The 19842-nt window shown below is 43.2% G+C and overlaps 1 protein-coding gene across 1 annotated transcript; it reads right to left on the minus strand.

Moving 5' to 3' along the window:
* Nucleotides 1-875: 875 nt before the first annotated feature.
* Nucleotides 876-17520, minus strand: mmp17b (matrix metallopeptidase 17b). Its single transcript, XM_036550993.1, has 11 exons — nucleotides 17332-17520; nucleotides 16921-17053; nucleotides 14803-14950; nucleotides 14171-14279; nucleotides 13856-14033; nucleotides 12421-12592; nucleotides 11245-11318; nucleotides 10497-10646; nucleotides 9019-9249; nucleotides 1118-1249; nucleotides 876-883 (listed from the first exon to the last, which is right to left on the minus strand). The coding sequence occupies exons 1-11, from the start codon at nucleotides 17476-17478 to the stop codon at nucleotides 876-878; spliced, it is 1482 nt and encodes a 493-aa protein (XP_036406886.1). The 5' UTR covers nucleotides 17479-17520.
* Nucleotides 17521-19842: the final 2322 nt, after the last annotated feature.

Here is a 19842-nt window from a genome sequence, read left to right on the forward strand (position 1 = left end):
CCTCCAAGCCCACAGTAGCTATTTTCACAGACAAGCTAGTTCTGGTAATCTTGCAACCTAGCACTGATCAATCATATTGGAAAATAGCAAATAAATAAATGAACACACACGCTTTTAGCTACCAAACTACATTGACTTCCGTGCTTAAATGTTGCTAGCACACTGCCAAATATCCATACAACTCTCAATTATGGTCAAGCATTGTTGGGACATGCTCCAAAATCTCTCACTCTGTTCTGCCCTGTAAATATCAATGAGGGTGAGATTGAGAGTGAGGGTGTTGCAGTTTCCATGGTTGCACACAACAGGTTGTACATAGTGCATGTGAGGACAGCCAGCTTTTCTCCCCAAAGCTCCAAAGAGGGACCTCAGTTTTGTATGATATCACTGCACTGGCAATACAATATTAAGCATGACAGTTATGTAAGCCATGATTCCTCTGTGCATGTGTCAGTCATCAGAAGACTGACAGGATAGTTAGTGCAGGGGCAGAGCTTCATTCAGGAAGCACCACCAACCATACTGACCGGCACAGACGTCTGTAGGAAAACTTCTGTGCAATTCATTTCCTTTGTGAAGTCCCTTGATTTTGAAAATATTCCTCATCTGCCACTGAAGGACTAGAGAAGGTCACTAAATCAAGAGACAGAAACACTAAACCTGAGGTTGATCTGTGAACACTGTGTAGACAGAGGATCACCAGGCTTCTCATTCTGCTTTCAAGCATGAGGAAAGATACAGCTCTTTGGATGTGAAAAGTGCTTTAGTCACTCTGGATGACCTCTCTCTCTCTTCTTCGAAATTCCACCTCCCCTGTTTTTCTCTCCTGTCTTTCTGTTTGTGTGTGGAAGCTTTACTCAGTCTCTTTAAAGCACTCACACAGCTAGAGGAAGCAGAAGCAAGAAGAGACAGAGACTCGCATACTGAATTACATTGTCCCTTGGTGCCTGGCTCAGGCAAGGACAGGACCAGTACTGCAGCCTGTCTCTCCTGTCTGCGCCTCTGTCAGTTTCTCTTTTTCTGCCTCTACTCATGTCCTCCTCTGCCTGTCTCTCCCCCTCTCTCTCCTTTTCAAAAAATTCATGCTTATCAGTGGGAGGGGACAAAGAAAGTCCACCAGGGAGAGATGGAGAAGGGTGAGGGCAGTCCAGCCAGTCAGTGGCCAGGGATCGAGGATACCCTTCTTCTGGTTCAGAGCCTGGAGCGGGAAACTTCCAGTAGGAAAGACCTCTGAAGATGTAGACAGACCCTGACAAATAGGCAGAGGACACCGTCAGTATTACGTGCAGACATATAATTATTTATAGATAAAATCATCTCCACAAAAAATGCTGCTGAGCACAAAACACCAGGGCTACACAGACAAAAAATCAACAGAGGTAAATGCAGTTATTCTGTTGCAAAACAGGTCTGCCATTAAAGTTACTGATACTATGAAGGAGCTAAGTTACACATGTCATACAGCTTTACCTCACATAACCTGAGCAAGCGCTATTCCTTAACAAGTTGGCGGAATGACTACAGTTGTTTTTGTAACCAGGTCCTTTTAAGAGAATGTGATTGTTCAGGCTTTATATGTCAAACATGGGAGAGTCAGTGAAAGTGACACAGCTCTGCTAGGTTATCAGAGGCCACCTTTTTTTTTTTTTTTTTTACAATTTTCAAAGAGGAAGCTAGCTTGTAAGGCTAATCCACTTCCCATGTGATTCACAAGATCAGAGAATACTCAGAATTATAGCCAGCAATTAATTTAGCAAGCGAGTTAGTAGGCTTAAATTAAAGTTAGCTAGCAAGTTAACAATCCAACTATCCAGCTACTGAGCTAGCTTTTTATCAAAATAGCTCATGGGGTCTGTAATTGATAAGTATTTCACTATCATGACACAGACACAGCTAGCAAAACTAATGCATCACCATTATAAACTACAGAGCAAAGTAAATTGATCTTCAACCTTATTAGTAAGATATCTAGCCATTTGACTATATGCATCCAGTGAGGCATTCATCTAGAAAGCTGGCTAACTGAAAATACAGCATGAACATGCATTTTATTTTCAACTTTATAGACTATTCAGCAAGCTCAGTGGGTAATAGCAAAGCTAGTTCAGAGGAATTCAGATCTATGTTGTAACCTGACTGTTTTACTGTGCGATTCTGCTGTTGTATGTATTTATATATACATTTTTATATATGTTTGTTCCCATTGAAATTATATTGCTACACTATTGCTACAAGTACACTCCTCTTACAAGAAATACTGACATAAAAATCAGGTGCCTGCCATTAGCGGGCAACACTCGGTGAGAAGGGCTATGGGGACATGCATTGTATTCACCGCACTGTACCGATAACAGACTTAAGGCAAAATGGATTTGTTCCATTCACAGACCACACGATTAACACAACATATTGATATAATAAAGACTTTGATATAAGCCCATCTGTGCTATGGTAATTGGCCAGCATGAAAAATATGTCAGTTGCAGCCTGTTTAAAATCAATGTGCATACTGACTCAATCAGCCTAAAACAAAATAGCCACTATTTAAGGAAAAGTGAACGGGAATTTATTTTAAGGGGACCATACGTTGCAAGAGAAAATATCAGTGACACAGCAAAAGATATTTCTAAAATTTCTTGTAGATGGGGAATTCAATCACTGCAACCTACGTACTGTGCTTCCAGGATTTTACCAAAATGTCTCATGCACCTCAAGGGGACATAAAACTTTGGATCACATCTATACAAATGTGGCTGATGCCTACAAAGCCACTGGCCTCCCCCACCTGGGACAGTCTGGTCATCTTTCATTGTTCCTGTTTCGCAAGTATAGCCCGGTCATTAAAAGTGTGAAATCCACAATGAGGACCATCAAGATCTGGCTGGAGGGTGCTGACTCTGCTCTTCAGCACCAATGCCAGCACACAGGCTGGAGTGTGTTTGCTGCCCATGCCACCACAGACTCTCAGATTAACATTGACTCATACACCAACTCTGCCCTGGATCACATCAACAGGTGTGTGGACAGAGTGACGACACAAAAACAAATAAAAGCTTCCCCCAATCAGACACCCTGGATGAATAGTGAAGTTCACGTCCTGCTCAAAGCCAGCCTTCAGGTCTGGAGACCGGGATGCTTACATCTCAACCAGGGCCAGCCTGAGGAGGGGAATCTCCCAAGCTAAACACACATACAAACAGAGGATTGAAGAACAATTCAACTCCTCGGACCCCCGGCACTTGTGGCAAGGCATACAGATAATCATGGACTTCAAACCACCCAGTGCTGTGCCCCCATCCACAGGGTGCTTACGCAGGTCTTGAAAGTCTTAAAAAATATGGAATTTTGAATTGCTGTTTTCCAGACCTTGAAAAGTCTGGAATTTTCTGTGAAAGTCTTGAAAAAGTCTGGAAAAAAGGTTAGCTCATAGAAGAATTTGACAGTCTGCACAAATGCACAAAAACATTTTAAATACGTAATATATGAAGAAAAGCAAATAAAAAGTTGATCTAATCTGGTCACATAAATGTGCTGGAGTGATATCCAATCAAAGTTCGTGTTACCTTGTCAACTTGAGTAGGCCAGTCGCGTTATTCGTTGAACGGGCGTCCGAAACTAGGAAGTAAACATCTCACATGTGTGAAGCAGACAACGCACTCCGTGAGAGGACGTCCAGGTAAAATTTGTTTTATAATGTTTTTTGTTGTTGTTTCTCATGACAATCTGATGCAATGACTACAACCTGTATAATGTACCGTGAAGATCGTAGTTGTAACGTCAACTACAGCATATGGCTAACGTTACAGCAAACTGCGTTAGATTATCAACTGCTAGGACTCGGTCTGTTTAGCAAATTAACAATAGCAGAAAAAAAATTAACTTGAATCAGATTAACTTTATCAGTGTCATGTCATGTAAATATGCAATAAGGCCATGGCTGCACGCCCATGAGGATGATGTGTAATTAGAGCAGTTTGTACATAGACACGTCTGTACATGGTAATGTTAGCTTCCACGTAGCTATATGAATTAGTAAACTTTAATCCATCTGTTCTTATGCCGTGAGAACTATCTTGCCTGCAGTTAGTGTTTCACACTGAGCAAGCTTTTCCTTTAACAGTGAAACTCGCAATGTTGGTCTGGACCGCAGCCTGCTGTTACTAAGTTGACACACGTAGCTAGCCCACTGCTGCCGGCAGAAATGGGTCGTTGCGTGTTTTCGAACTTACTGTATGGCTCCAACACCCGAAGTTTAAAAATTGGATTGCACCGGACCCTAAGTCCAACACAAAAGCATATTGTAAATTTTGTGCAAAAAACATCGACATTGTCAGCATGGGAGAGGCAGCATTGGTGAGCCATCTCCCTCCTACACTCTCTGGTGTAACATTATGTCTGACTAGCTGAACATGCTGACTGACTGGGATGTTAGCTGCAGTTACCTTTATGGTAACACACATTTCAGTTCCTGGTTCATTAGCAATACTGTTAACCTCACACATACAGCAATCTTGCTGAGTGACACAAGCCTCTCTTTTTGCCACCCAATTTCAATTTGTGAGGACTGGCTTGATAAGAAATATTTTTATTTTGAATTCAACACAATTTAACTGTACCACAGTCTGTGGCACAGACTAGCCACCATAATAATCGCTCTCTGACCCAGATTGTTTCAACAAAAGTGAAATCATACCAAACATGATGCTTTATTCCAGCACTATTGTATTACAATAGAATTCATTAGTTTAGGTGTGTTTAGTTTCTGCAATTGAGTGAAAATAGCTAAATCTGATTTAGCAGTGCAACCATATTGTGGTCATTCATCCATCCATCCATCCATTCATTCATTTATTCATACGTTTATTGTTCTGACTGTGCTCTTGGTGAAACATGTTCGTGTAAAATTGATGCACTTTTTGATGCAAGCACAAAACTGCATAAAGTCGAGGTCTTAAAAAAATAATGATCAGTTTTGAAAAAGTCTGGAAAATGTCTGGATTTTTTATTTGGGAAAAGGACAAGCACCCTGCATCCAGCTCTGCCTCCCTCCCTGACAAGCTCAACCACTTCTACGCTCACTTTCACCAGGGAAACAAGGAGGTCACCCACAAAGCGGATCTCCCACCTGGTGAACTGCCTCTCTCACTTTCCATCTCTGATGTTTGCGCCACCCTGAGCAGGGTGAATGCACGGAAGGCAGCTGGCCCGGATGGAATACCTGGCTGCGTGCTCAGAGTCTGTGCAGGGCAGCTGGCGGGGTCTTCACGGACATTTTTAAACTGTCTCTGGCCCAGCAACTTGTCCCCACAAGCTTCAAGACCACCACCATTGTGCCGAAGCACTCCACTGCTATGGCCCTGAATTACTTCCAACCGTTTGCACTCACCCCCATCATTGCAAAGTGCTTTGAGAGACTGGTCTTATCACAACTGAAATCCTGTCTGCCCACTACCCTGGACCCCTATCAGTTTGCTTACCGCACCAACAGGTCAATAGAGGACGCCATCTCCACAGCACTCCACTCTGCCCTGACCCACCTGAACAGTCCCAACTCTTACGTCAGAATACTGTTCATTGACTTCAGCTCAGCATTCAACCCCTCCGAGCTGATCTCCAAGCTTAGCCAGCTTGGTATTAGCACATCCCTCTGCAACTGGACTCTGGACTTTCTGACTAACAGACTCCAATCTGTTAAATTAGACAACCTCTCCTCCTCCACTCTCACCCTGAACACTGGCATGCCGCAAGGCTGTGTGCTGAGCCCTCTTCTGTACTCCCTCTTCACCCACGACTGCACTCCTGTACATAGTTGTAACACCATAATCAAGTTTGCAAACGACACCACAGTGGTAGGCCTGATCAGAGGGAATGACGAGACAGCCTACAGGGACGAGGTCCAGCACCTGGCTGCATGGTGTGCCGACAACAACCTGGCCTTTAACACCCAGAAGACCAAGGAGATCATTGTGGACTTCAGGCGAGCTAGGAGCCACACACACGCCCTCATCTACATCAACGGAGTTGCAGTGGTGCGTGTATCAAGCTTCAAATTCCTTGGCGTCCACATCTCGGAAGAGCTGACCTGGTCCCTGAACTCCTCCATTCTGATCAAAAAGGCGCAGCAGCACCTTTACTTTCTGCTGAGCCTTAGAAAAGCTCACCTGTGTCCTAGGATACTGGTGGACTTTTACCGCTGTACCATTGACAGCATCTCAGTGTGGTATGGCAATTGCTCCGCGTCAGACCGCAAAGCACTCCACCGGGTGGTGAAAACTGGATCACCGGCACCCAATTGCTCACCATTGAGAACATTTATCACAAATGCTGCCTGGGCAGGGCGAAAAAGCATTATTAAGGATGCATCCCACCCTAACCAGGGACTTTTTACTCTCCTCCCATCAGGCAGACGTTACAGGAGCCTCCGCTCCCGCACCAGCAGGCTCAGGAAGAGCTTCTTCCCTGAGGCTGTGACCCTGCTGAACTCTGCACCACAGCGCTAAGCATTATTGCACTCATTACTGTACTGTCTCTGTACTTTTACTTTTATATTTGCACTGCTGTACATACAATCATCTGTACATATCTTGTCTATACTGTACATTCAACCCTTATATATACACTCCCCTTTCCAACTCTGTCCACTTCACCCCCCTATGTATAACACATTAATATATTATACATATTTAATAATCTGTTAACACTGTACATACTGTAAAATATAGCATCACTTATACTGGAGTAATTACTCTTAACCGCACGTTATGTAAATAATACTATTTTTTTGCAATTCTGGTTAGATGCTAACTTTCATAAATTTCATTGGCTTTGTACCTGTACAATGACAATAAAGTTGAATCTGATCTAATCTAATCTAATCTAAATCAGAAACAAATGCGCTTGCTAATTTTACATGTAAAAGAATCATATATGATGACGTTTTCTGACTTTTGGTTGTATCGTTGATCAGAATGAATTAATGAGATTAATGTAGGCTAAATTACAAACAGGTACATGTGAAACTAGAAAAGTGCATTTGCTGAAGAAAATGCAGAGTGTGATTGCGACCTGGCTGAGAAAACATGCTAACATATATGAGACGATCGCTAGGATGTGGCTAAGTGGTTGCTACGGTATTGCTAGGCTGTTTCTAGGTGGTTGCCAGGGCGTTACTAGGTGGTTGCTAGGCTGTTGCTAGGTGGTTACTAGGGGATTGTTGGGTGGTTGCCAGGGTGTTGCTAAGTGGTTGCTAGGTGGATGCTAGGGTGTTGCTAAGTGGTTGCGAGGGTAAACAATATGGTCTCTGGGGCACTGCTAGGGTGTTGCTAGGCGCTTGCCAAAGTGTTGCTAAGTGTTTGATAGGTGGTTGCTAGGTTTTTGCTGAGTGGTTGCTAGGGTAAACAATATGGTTACTTGGGACACACCCACCTTTGGTGAGTGTTGGGTCACATGACCCAAAGCAGCATATTAGGTCCCGTGGCTATTCGTCAAATGGTGACCGAGTGGTAAGACTTTGAAAAATGAACGGAAGTGAATGGGAGGATGTAAGAATGAATAAACGAGTAAAAGACGAGTGTGGGCCAGTATGGGTTTCAGTGAGTGTTGGGTAGGATGACCTGAGCCTGCATGTAAGGTACTGTGACCGTAGGCCGAAAGGTGACCGAGTGGTAAGACCTTAAAAATGAACTTGAGGTGAATGGGAGGATGGAGGGATGAGTGTATGACAAAAAGACAAGTGTGGGTTAGTATGGGTTTCAATGAGTGTTGGGTGGCATGACCTGAGCCAGCATATGAGGTACGTTTGCTGAAGGCCTAAGTGTGACCGTGTGATAGGGCTTTGAAAAATGAATTTAAGTCAATGGCAGGATGGAGGGATGAATAAATGAGTAAAAAAACTGATGAGAAAATGACAAAAAGAAGAGTGCAGGTCAAGTCAGTCTTGGATGAGTGTCGGGTGATTTGCTCTGAGGCAACATGTGAGGTCTGGTGGCTGTGGGGTGAAAAGTGACCGAGTGAGAAGGCCATGAAGTGTGAGGGGGGTGATTTTGAAAATGAATGGGAGTCTATGGGAAAAAAGGGATGAAAAAACAACAAAAACCGGAGAACGAGTGTGGGTACGGCTTAGCTGTATACAAGCAACCCGATCGGGGTCAGAAGAAAAAGAGGAAGAATAAAACTATCGGATTGTTAGCGTGATTCACAATCACGCTAACAATACCATAACCTTACCTTTCTTTCATCTTTCACACATCAAGAATCTGCGGTGGCAACTGTCTCCATGACAAAAAACACACCAGAAAGCAGTGGTTTTGGGAATGTTCTGTTAACTGATGCATGATACTGCGCGTCAAATGCAGCTAACCTGCTTCTTCAGTTCTGTGAAGTGTATTTGGCAACAGACTGTGGCTTCTGCTTGAAGTACAGGGAAAATACATGTCGTCCAGCGCTAGCTAGATACTTGATACTACGAACCTGCCACTATTCCCTCACTCTTTCAGGGTTAACCAAGCTATACCTGTGAATTCTTTTAATAGATAAGAACAAATGCAATAGCATACAGAACAGACAGCTCAGGTAGGAACAGGGACTACTGCCTCCCACAAATAGTTGCACACTAACAGACATATGCATACACTTTCTCACATACTCACATATACATACTAACATTCTCAGACATGCATATACACACACACTCCTTCACATTCACACACGCTCACTCAGACAGGCCTACACACTCCCTCACATTCACACACGCTCACTCAAACACACACACACTCTCTCACATTCACACACTCTTCCTCATATTTACACATTCTAACTCAGCCATGCACACATACACTCCTTCACATTCACACACAGTCGCTCAGACACATACATACTAGCTCAGACATGCAGACACACTCCATTACCTTCATACACACTCCCTCACATTCATACTCACTCCCTCACATTCACACAAACTGGCTCAGACATGCTCACACACTCCCTCACATTCACACACCCTCCCTCCATTTTTCTCACCGTCTCTCTCTGTGGTAATCCCATTAACTCCTGCACTGAGGAGCTCCCTCCAGGCCTCACTGGTTCCAGCTCCTGCCACCCTCACTGTCTCTCTTTCCCCCCAAACTGCCCCCTTGTCTGTGTCCCACACCAGACCCTGCTCTGCCCTCTCTCCCCCTGCCACCAGATCAGACAGGGGACGAGGGTACCCTTGCTGGAGAGAGAGGTCCTTGAACAGCCAGTACTGGGAGCCTGAAACAGGAGACATAACATGTACAGATCCTCAGATATCTGATCAGTATCTGACTGCACTGACAATGAGTAATGCACAGAGAGACATAAAATGTACAGGTCCTCAGATCAGTATCTGTCTGCTTTGTTAAAGACCATTGCATAGAGAGACATGAAAGGGAGAATGTATAAATTACCAATCTTTTTGGTCTTGGGGGAGGAACAGAGGTGTTTATTATCAACACAAGTAGTATAGATAGAAACACTATTGAAGTTGCGAAGATAGGCCTGCCATTAAATGTATTAATATCAAAATGAAATCATGGGGTCACATTACCTCACACAAAGTCAATATGCACAATTCCAAAGCTTTCCAAAGCAATGTTTTCTGAAGTCTTTATGAAACCTTTTCGGTAAGGCAACTAGCTAAGTTGTCTTAGAGACAGAGACAGTAGGTTGATTCTAGCTGGGAACAGCAAATCTCGATGCGAGGTAAAGGGCCCAATTCTCAGAGTTGTATAGGTATGGGGTAAAGGGCCTAACTCCTAGTGCTCTATAGATATGGGGTAAAGAGCCTAATTTTCAGTTCTGTATAGGTATGAGGTAAAGGGCCTAACTCTCAGTTCTGTATACTGTAGGTATGGGGTAAAGGGCCTAAATCTCAGTTCTGTATAGGTATGGGGTAAAGGGCCAAACCGTCAGTGCTGTATAGGTATGGGGTATGCCCCACCAACCTATAATGTCACAGAGGGTGCCATCCCAACATGACTGTGCCCCAGTGCACGAAGCAAAGACATGGTTTGATGAGTTCGGTGTGGAAGAACTTGACTGGCCCGCACAGAGCCCTGACCTCAACCCCATCGAGCACCTTTGGGATGAAATGGAACGGAGATTGCGAGCCAGGCCTTCTCGTCCAACATCAGTGCCCGACCTCATAAATGCTCTACAGAATGAATGGGCACAAATTCCCACAGAAACACTCCAAAATCTTGTGGAAAGCCTTCCAAGAAGAGTGGAAGCTGTTATAGCTGCAAAAGGGGGACCAACTCCATTTTAAAGTATATGTATTTGAATACAATGTCATTACAGTCCCTGTTGATGTACTGGTCAGGCGTCCAAATACTTTTGTCCATATAGTGTATTTCTAGTTAGCCTTGTTTGACTGTTGTGTCTGTTCGTTATGTGCACACGTCAGGCCATATGAGTGCACTGTTTACCTGTATTCATCTGTATTGGAGAGAGAGAGAGAGAGAGAGAGAGAGACAAACCTGTGATGAAGACTATCCCATGGTCTGAGTGTCTCTCCAGCACGGCACGGAGAGGGGTGAAGTTAGGAGGCAGGCCGCTCCACAGCCTCCGCGTTGAGGCAGCCTTGCCTGAAACCAACGCCCCGCTGCTGACACGCCACATGTAGGGCCCTTAGAGAAGGGAGAGAGGAGGGAAGGGAGATATAGGGAAACAACTGATCACTCTTATGTTTATAATTATAACTATCATCATATGTATGATCCATACTATATTTACAAACTACAGAAAAGCTTTTGCTTGTGGCGTGGCAATGAGACAAGCAAATCCTGAGGTGGACCAGCAAGGTGTAAGTTTGAGACCAGGGTTTTCTTATTATCAGATTCTTATTATGCTCTGCACAGCCTCCCTGTGTCGGTGACATCCTACCAATGTGAGCATTTTAACACTCAGTGTGTTGCTTCCCACAGAAGCTATCTCATAATAATAAGACTGCATTCTTATATATATGCATATATATGTAAATATGTATGTGTGTGTGTAGCTTGTGTTCCTGTTGCTTGTGCTGAGGAGCATGCTGAGGTTATGAACTTGAAGCTACATGTACTGCACTCTGATAAAGCTAAATTCTGCAATATTAGAGATCACCAACAGAGGGCAACAGAATGTTCTGCATCCTATAAGATACAGTATATCTTTTCCCCAAATAACTTGCCATGTTACAGATAGCATACTTGCCTTAAAAACAGTCAAATTCCACTCATTCATTACCTTTAAAGAAAAAAGTCTCCCCTCTAATCTTGGCTACTGCATCAAAGGTGGTGGAACAGCGATCAACAGTATTGCTGCGTGTGAAAGAGAGGAGTTGTTAATATATGACAGACTATAGATTGATATATTAAGTGCATTTGCATCTGTGTGTCACCTTTGTGTTTCTCCAGTGCTGTGTCCTCTGTGTCTGAGACGAGGCTGCAGAGCCAGACCAGGGAGATCTGTGGTCAGGAGGTGATCCCTCTTACCTGCACAACAACATCAGACACAAGCACAAGCACAATCAGAAACACAGCCAAAATCATCCAATCAATCGGCCCCTATTTCCTGTGCGAAACAGCAGGGGAAACACAGAGTACAGGGGGAATGATGCCCCAGAATACTCCTCTGTCTTTTACTGTAGCTTGTTAGGTTGTTATATCTCTAAGACCTGTTCCCCCAGAGATGGCATACTCAGTGCAATCTCATTCAACTGTGTCTACGCTGTGGTGCAGGGGTAGCTGATCGAGGCGCCTGTGTGTATGGCCCCTGAAACACTGTGAAAGGAAAAAAACAAATCCATTAAGAAATGGATTACTGCTATGACTATAAATGTTAGTCTTGTGAAAAACATGAAATAACAGTGCAGACAAAAATGAGGGAGCTCTTAAGCAAGGAGAGGAGTTATCCTGACAGCTACAGTGTATCTCAGGTAAACCTTCCAGTCCATCACCTCTGCCTCAAATACAGCATAAAATTAAATGACATGCAAATGAATATGTGGATGAATAATAACATAATCTGAAATTTTTACACTGACCATTTGGCAAAGTCACTTGTAAATTTTGGCCCCTGCTTTGCTTGGCCACCTCTTCTGTAATAAAAAATTTCCCCACAGGACCTATTTATCATCAGAGAGTACAGCACACAGGTGATTCAGAGAAGCAGAGAGGCAGAGAAGCAGTAGATGGGGTTGAGAGAGTACAGCAACCTGGTGAGGCAGAGAGGTAGCAGAGGGATTGAGAGATTACAGCATGCTAGTGAGGTGGAGAGGCAGCCAGAGGGGTTGAGAGAGTGCAGCACAGTGGTGAGGCAGAGAGGCAGTAGAGAGGTGAGAGTGTACAGCACGCCAGCAAGGCAGAGAGGCAGCAGAGGGTTTGAGGGAGGCAGCAAAGAGGGGGAGTGTTTTTACCATACAGTCTGGTGATCTGCTCTCTGTCGGGGGGGCCCAGGGTGAAGTGCAGAGGGTCTCCCGCTGGGCCCTGGTAGTAAGGCCTCATCACAGAGCGCCGGGCGGAGGAGTGGGACAAGCCCAGGGCGTGGCCAAACTCATGCACCAGCACCGTGAACAGGTCCGTGCCCTCTGAGGCTTGGGGGAGGGGGTTGATGGGGTGCATTGACAGGTCAGCAGTGACTGATGTAGGACAGGGTCACTCTCTCATACGCTCTGTTCTCAGTGATCCTGGCCCATGTGCATTCAGGTTTCTGCAGTTCCAACAATTTTATTATTTACACATCAGACCTCAGATCCACTCAAGAGAGCAGAGGTCAGGCTTTCATTCTATCCCTACATGGCAGCTGTTAACAGAGCATTAGAGAAAAATGCAGGCTACTGGTCATCTACATCATTCTGTGTACACTTTATCGATTTATGTTATTAATTACAGTTAAATGAAATGAAGAGAGCCATAAAGAAATCCCACATATTAATTTTGGAGTGCAGTTTGACATCTTTAAATATCATTATCAGTGGAACTCTGTGGTTTCATGTGAAGAAATCAGCTAAATTACTGCTTAAATAAATGTATAAAAAGTTTTCCCAACAGCATTAGAATGCACACAGCCCCATCTCCATGTTAAACAGAGCTGTGTTTCTCCAGTCCAGCTCTCTGTGTGCTTAAGCTGCAGTAGTATACCTGTAGAACAGTGTTTCTCAATCCTACTCCTGGAGACCCCCTGTCCTGCATATCATCTATCTATCCTTGCTTGAAATTAGTGTGATTAACATGCTCTTGATTAAATCAGGTGTGCTCAGCTAATCAAAAGTGCCACTGATGAGTTCAGTCACGTAGGTAGAGCAGGGAAAGATGGAAAACGTGCGGAGCACTGGGGCTCCAGGAGCAGGATTGAGAATCAGTGCTGTAGAATATCTGCTAATGTCAGCATCAGCACCTGTGCACAAACAGCTTGTTTACTTTAACTCAATCAGGGAAGTAATAATTATAAAAATGAGTTACTTCATCTTTTCTCTCCTCTTTGTATGCATTAAGATAGTAGAAATACATTTTTAGGAACCTTACTTGTTGTTTTGCTTAATTGTGACAGTGATACCCACATAAATGAAAACATTAAGACTCCTCATTCCAAAACATCACAACAAACATGTCTGCTTCTGAGTGACCCACTGCTAGCCATGTGAACTACCATACTAGAAGGTGACCTACTAGACAGCCATGGTGAGGTGCAGCAGTTGTAAAATAGCATGTTTTTCCAGGCTGAAATCAAGTATAACTTTTCTGGAAACACGTCAATAAGCATTTGAAGATGAAAGCATGATTGACAGATGTATAACTGTAAGAAACATTTAGTCATACACCTTTTTTCACTCTTTTGGTGGTTCTTGGAGACTCACCTGGTTGTCGGAAGGCCCAGTCTTCCTCTGAATCAAGGTGAACCCCACCTGCTCTTTTAGGGTCAGACGGGAAGAAGGCATGGCCCACTGCGCCTCCAAGTCCATCAAATGGGTAACCATCGCCATGGGAACCATGTAGGAAGTCCACCTGTAGGTCTGCTGCCCCTGGACTTCCCACCTGACCAAGAAAGAAGGCAGGTAAAAACAGAAACCTGTCAGTCCATTAATGTCTCTGAATGCTGACTACAGTTCTAATGCTAACAAATCATCACAGATTCTCAGGAGGTTAGAGTGAATAATATTGTTGAAGTGAACCTCATGGAACTCTAGCTGGGTTGGTTCTGCCCAGACCCTCAGAGCGTAGAACACCAGGGAACGAATCATCTCACGGGAAAGTACTGAGGATACAGGGTATGACCGCAACCTAGAGGCACAAGCAGTAACTATTCAGTAATGAGAGAGACAGAGATGACTCCATAGTCTTTACATACCCAATAAGCACAGAGAAAAAGTCCCACCAATACATTTAAGACAGAATGAGGCCAATAATCAGTGATAATCAAGTGCTTATCACGTTCCACAGCTAACACTGTTCATACATGAACTTTCTTGTGGTTTAGCTGACAAAGGTAAAATGCAAAGTAAATCACAGAGGCAACAGCAGAAACCAGGACTATCTATTGGCAGTTCACCACAGCGTCTTCTCCTTACTGAAACACACAGGTGTTAAATATGGAACGGCTAAAATACACAGATGTTAAAAATGCACAGCTAAAACTAACAGGTGTTAAACATGGAAAAGCTCAAACCCACAGGTGTTAAACATGGGAATGCTCAAATGAAGGTGCCTGACAACACCAAAGAAGAATCCACAATTGTACTACTGTGAAAGAGTAATTGAAATTGAGAAGAGCAGGAGAGTATTATACAAATAGAATCACAGAAACCTCCAGTTGATATTCCTGTGAGTCCAAGTAGACGTGCCCCTCTTCTGTCTGTGCAGAGGCATTTGGGAATCCAGTGAGTGTGTGTGCTTCACATCTTCATCTGGGAGTGAACAGCGTGGTGTGCGCATTAAATTTAGGGTGTCCTCATCTGAGAAAAGGGGTCATGTGCCAACAAGGTAAATAAGAAAATATTTACGTATACATAAATGTAATCTATTATTTATTCATAATCAATACATAATTATACTAAAAATTCATATTTTCTTATTTCTAAATAAATAAATAAATAGAGGGAGACGAGCATTTACAGTGTCACAAATTAGACCAGAATAGCATAGGGTATAAAAAAAATCCATTGGCACATAAAGACATATCAGTTGTGTTGAACAGACAGGATTATAAGGAAGAGACCATGATAAATGGATGGAGTCTCTCTTAGTCAATCAAACCTGCTGTGGAGAGGGACTTGATGACTTGAGAGAATCCAAGCAGTCTACTTATGAGAATAATCTTGGCTTGATTCATATACAATACAATACTCCATTGAGGGTAATGGCATGTAATGAACAAAAAATCATTATACTGTAATACATTCAAATAAACTGAATCTAGGAACTGGAATTGAATACCATGAAACCTAACATGTAAAGTAATTACCAATGAAATGAAAACCCCTCATTGAATCTTAAGATAGGAAGTATGAGAACTAAGGGGACAGAATGTAGTGCAGACTGCTGAAACTCCCATAGCTGAGGCAGCTATAACTGAGACACCTTTGACTAAGGCAGCTATTACTGAGGCATCTATGACTGCCAGATGTATCATTGAGACACTTGTGAGTCAGGGAGCTATTACTGAGACACCTGTGACTGAGGCAGCTATAACTGAGGCAGCTGTGACTGTGGCAGCTCTGACCGAGGCAGCTATAACTGAGGCAGCTGTGACTGTGGCAGCTGTGACCGAGGCAGCTATAACTGAGGCAGCTGCTACTGTGGCAGCTGTGACCGAGGCAGCTATAACTGAGGCAGCTGTGACTGTGGCAGCTGTGACCGAGGCACCTATAACTGAGGCAGCTATGACTGTGGTAACGTTTGTCACACTAGACTGGTTTTGGTCAGTGACAGTGCTAGTCCACTGTAGATTACACAGTGCCATATATCATTGAGACAAGTAAGTGACATGCGTTTAGTTAAGGATTTGATGTCTTACTGCGCTATAGTAGTGTAGATTACAGAGTGGCAAATATCATGGAGACAAGTAAATAACGTGAGTGAAATTATTATTTTATGACTTAAACAATTTAAGGACATTGACTGGGCTATGGCATTGTACCCTACATACCACTTGCAATAGGTATGGTGGTACTCATAAGTAATGAGTCAGGCTGTTACTTTAGGCTGTTAGAATGCATTAATTTGTCACTCTGCTTTTAAGAATGAACCGTTTATAGTCTGGAACAGATCCAAGCTTCTTGAGCTTAATGAGGTCACAACGGACAAGGGACAACTCATTCCCTTAATCTCAGAGTGGGCAGTGGGGCAGTTTTTTTCCCTGTCCAGCAAATTAGTTTACAATTTGTGTTCACTGCTATTTTTTAGTTGTGGGGTTCTGGTCCAAAAAAACTAATTTTCAGTTCTGTTGGTAACAGATAGAAAATAACCCAGTGCTTGAATTTTGGGATGCTTAGAGTGAAATCTGAAAGTAACAGCCTGTCTACACTATGACATACAAAACAGTTCAAATCTATTCTTTTATTTCCAGCCAAGTTTAAAAGGGCAGAGCTCTCCCATTAACAAAAATCTATAAATTAAAGATTTACTCACTAATGATAGTAAATATATGATGTATACTCTGCTGGTATGAAATCCTTATTCTAAAGTGTAGTGGCAGTGACATCACATGACCCACTCTGCAGCTCCAGTTTGGTCTCACACCCCCTCCTAATTCAGTTCATGGGTGCTCACTATGGGCCAGGAAAGACCAATAGGCACACAGTAATTAAATAGTCCTGACACGCTCATTACTTAATCTCAGATACCCAAATGTTGCTTTTTAGACAGGCTTGTATTCTGGATGCTATCAAAGGCTCATGGGAGGCCAGTTTCTTCATTGTTTTACCTACTACTCCTGTGTCTTTGAGACCGGCAAATTTCTGCATGGCTTTAACAGCCTGAGTGACGGCTGTCCAGGCCTGTAGCTGTCCTGTGGAGAGATCAGCAGGTGGGAGGTAGCCATATTGTGTCAGCCAATCCTACATCAGGGAAGAGGAGAGACAGATAGAGAATGGTTAGGGACAGTGAGAGCAGGCTGAATGTACCGTGGGTGGCCTATATGACATGCATTATGCGTCATAAAGACCTGAGCATGCAAACCTACCATTACACAGTTATTTCACTGTAAGAGAGCTCTTACAGTGTACAGGTCTTTGTAATTATTAATCACCCATAAAATGAGGTATTTACTCAGGTAACAGCAGTGTCCTGTCTGCCAATCGAATAAGCTGAGATCTCTTTCTTTCCCTGCACTCACCACCAGCTCCGCACTCACATCCTCTGTAGGGCTCACAGGGGCAGAAGAAGAGGCAGTTTGGCTGGTCAGTGTTACCATGGCAGCAGGGACGGCTCCCGTACAGTTGTAGACGCACAAAAGAAGTGAGATCCAGAGTGGCACCTTCATCCTGTCGGCACTGCGTTTCCTTCAGTCAACCGGTTAGTCCAACCCAGCAACCATCCTGCTCGTAACAGTAAATATTAAATCAACACTGTTTCTACAAGTGCATCAATCAGTCAGTCTGCCCATTATTTATGTCCAGTTCATAACAATAATCAAAACTAAGTTATCTCTGTTACCTTCAGTGCATAAATCTGCCAATCCACCAATATCCAGCGATCCAGTCGGATGTTTATGAATTCCAATCCAGCAATATCCTTTTAATAATAATTACTGTAAATCCAGTGCAGCCCTTTCTAAGAATTACTGATAAAAGAATTCACCACATATAGTGATCAAAACACTGGAAAAGAATCACTCATATACCAATGTTATTTTTACTTTCCATTGTAAGAATCAGGCGATCTGTTTGCAAGAATCATTTTGGGCTCACTGATAACATGTGACTCATGGTACTCAGGCAAGTGCAATGGCACATAATAAGTGAGAAAACATTCATATTTGAATACAATGAATCTAGTATGTGTCACTAACAGAAGCATTGAGGTTCAGAGAAAAAGTTTTGTGCTGAATGCTAGTCCACATTGCTAGAGGAGGAAATATACTGTCTGAAAGAGCTGCAGCTGAGAAACTCCAGTCTGCACTGTCTATGATCCTCACAGACAGGCAGAGAGGAGGATTGCAGCAGTCCTTAGCCTTCGGTGTCAGCAATCAAAAATAATTAACATGAGTAATATTATGGATTATGGATGAGACAAAAATATTATACTTGTTCACTCACAGATATGTAATATTGGATCATTTTCCTCAATAAATAAATGTATGTATGTAGTATAGTAGTATAATATTTTTTTTGAAAATCTGATGATGTTTTAGGTCATATTTATGCAGAAATATAGAAAATTCTAAAGGGTTCACAAACCTTCAAGCACCACTGTATTATATGCATACAGGGTATTGTGCCATTAAACAGCAACAGAACAAGTTGCACTCTAGATGAAACCCTGGTTTTCACTGTTTTATGTCTGCAAACAGAAATCTCCCCTTAGTCTGACTCTGCTTGTATTTTTTTCATCTCATTTCACTTTTCAGGAGCCAAAAAACACTGAAATGAGGAATATGTTTTACCTCAGACATTTGAAAATGACTATATCACAAAAACTGTAGGCCAAATTAGGCTACAAAGGCTTACAACAGCTCTGTAACTAGTGTTTTGACTTTGCAGTGAGAGAGATGACCTACCACTCTCTCCTTACTTCAGTTCAGTACAATTCTCAAAGTATCAGTCAGCCTCTGCTTGGCAAATAGCAGTGTATAACAGTGGCACTGTAAGAGAATGAAAAATACAGGGATTGTGAACAGATAGGCACAACATAGGCTGAGGAAAAATAGGGAGAGTGCTACCCTTTCTGCGGCCGAGGGGGAAGGAAGGGATTAATTTCATAGGCAAAACAGGAGTGATGGTGAGAGAGAGGACATGCGAGGCTTTAATTAAATTAGCTGGTGTGGCTTTGTTAAGGAGCGGGATGTGGGAGTGGAGACAGAGAGCAGAAAATTAAACTGTGGGCTCCATTCCCAGGGGAGGGGGGACAGAAGGGCTCAGAAAGTAGAGAGAAATGACGAGCAGACTGTTAAGTGATTGAAGAAAAGCGGGTCCACTTGCATTAACAAACCCATCTGTTAATAGCTTCATTTACCTACACACTGGTCCATTTATCCATTTTATTCAGTCACCCATTCATGGTATCACACATACACATGCACACACACACGCGCAGTCACCCATTCATGGTTTCACACAAACAGGTACATATTCTCACATGCAAACATTCACTTGTTCATAGCGTCACACATGCCCACACACATGCACACGCACAGATATGCACACATTCTATCACCCATTCATAGTATGACACACACACACACACGCACGCACACACACATGCATACATACACTTACACATGCACACATTTAGTTACTCATTCACAGCATCGCACACACGCACGCACACAAACACACACACACAAACATACACATGGGTGTAGCAGAGAGAAGTACAGGCCAAAGAGGAAAAGAGTTCACAAGGATGATTGTGATGAGTTGCTTACCGTGTCTGCGCGATCTTTCCCTCTTGCCCTCTGGTCAGATGTGTCCTTCTCCTTCCCTCTCTCTACCCCCCACTTCGAGTTCTTACAATAGGCTCCTCTTCAAACCCCACACCCCCTCACCCCTGCCTCAGGGCAGGGAGGGGAGTGAAGAAAATATCACTTCAAAAAAGCCTCTTTACATTTATTAAAAGGATTTTGTGTGATCACCTCCTGTCTATGTTCTCTCTCTCTGTCCCTCACACACACACTCAAACGTTCCCC

Source organism: Megalops cyprinoides, chromosome 18 (assembly GCF_013368585.1).
Source record: "Megalops cyprinoides isolate fMegCyp1 chromosome 18, fMegCyp1.pri, whole genome shotgun sequence".
Taxonomy (NCBI): Eukaryota; Metazoa; Chordata; class Actinopteri; order Elopiformes; family Megalopidae; genus Megalops; species Megalops cyprinoides.

What these genes read in the sequence shown, in the direction of transcription:
- mmp17b (XM_036550993.1), bottom strand. Translation starts at nt 17,478, where the DNA reads ATGAAGGTGCCACTCTGGATCTCACTTCTTTTGTGCGTCTACAACTGT. An exon ending in CAAAGACACAGGAGTAGTAG is followed by an intron (nt 14,951 to 16,920) that starts GTAAAACAATGA and finishes CCCTTTTCTCAG; the next exon opens with ATGAGGACACCCTAAATTTA. An exon ending in CTGGGCCTTCCGACAACCAG is followed by an intron (nt 12,593 to 13,855) that starts GTGAGTCTCCAA and finishes CCCTCCCCCAAG; the next exon opens with CCTCAGAGGGCACGGACCTG.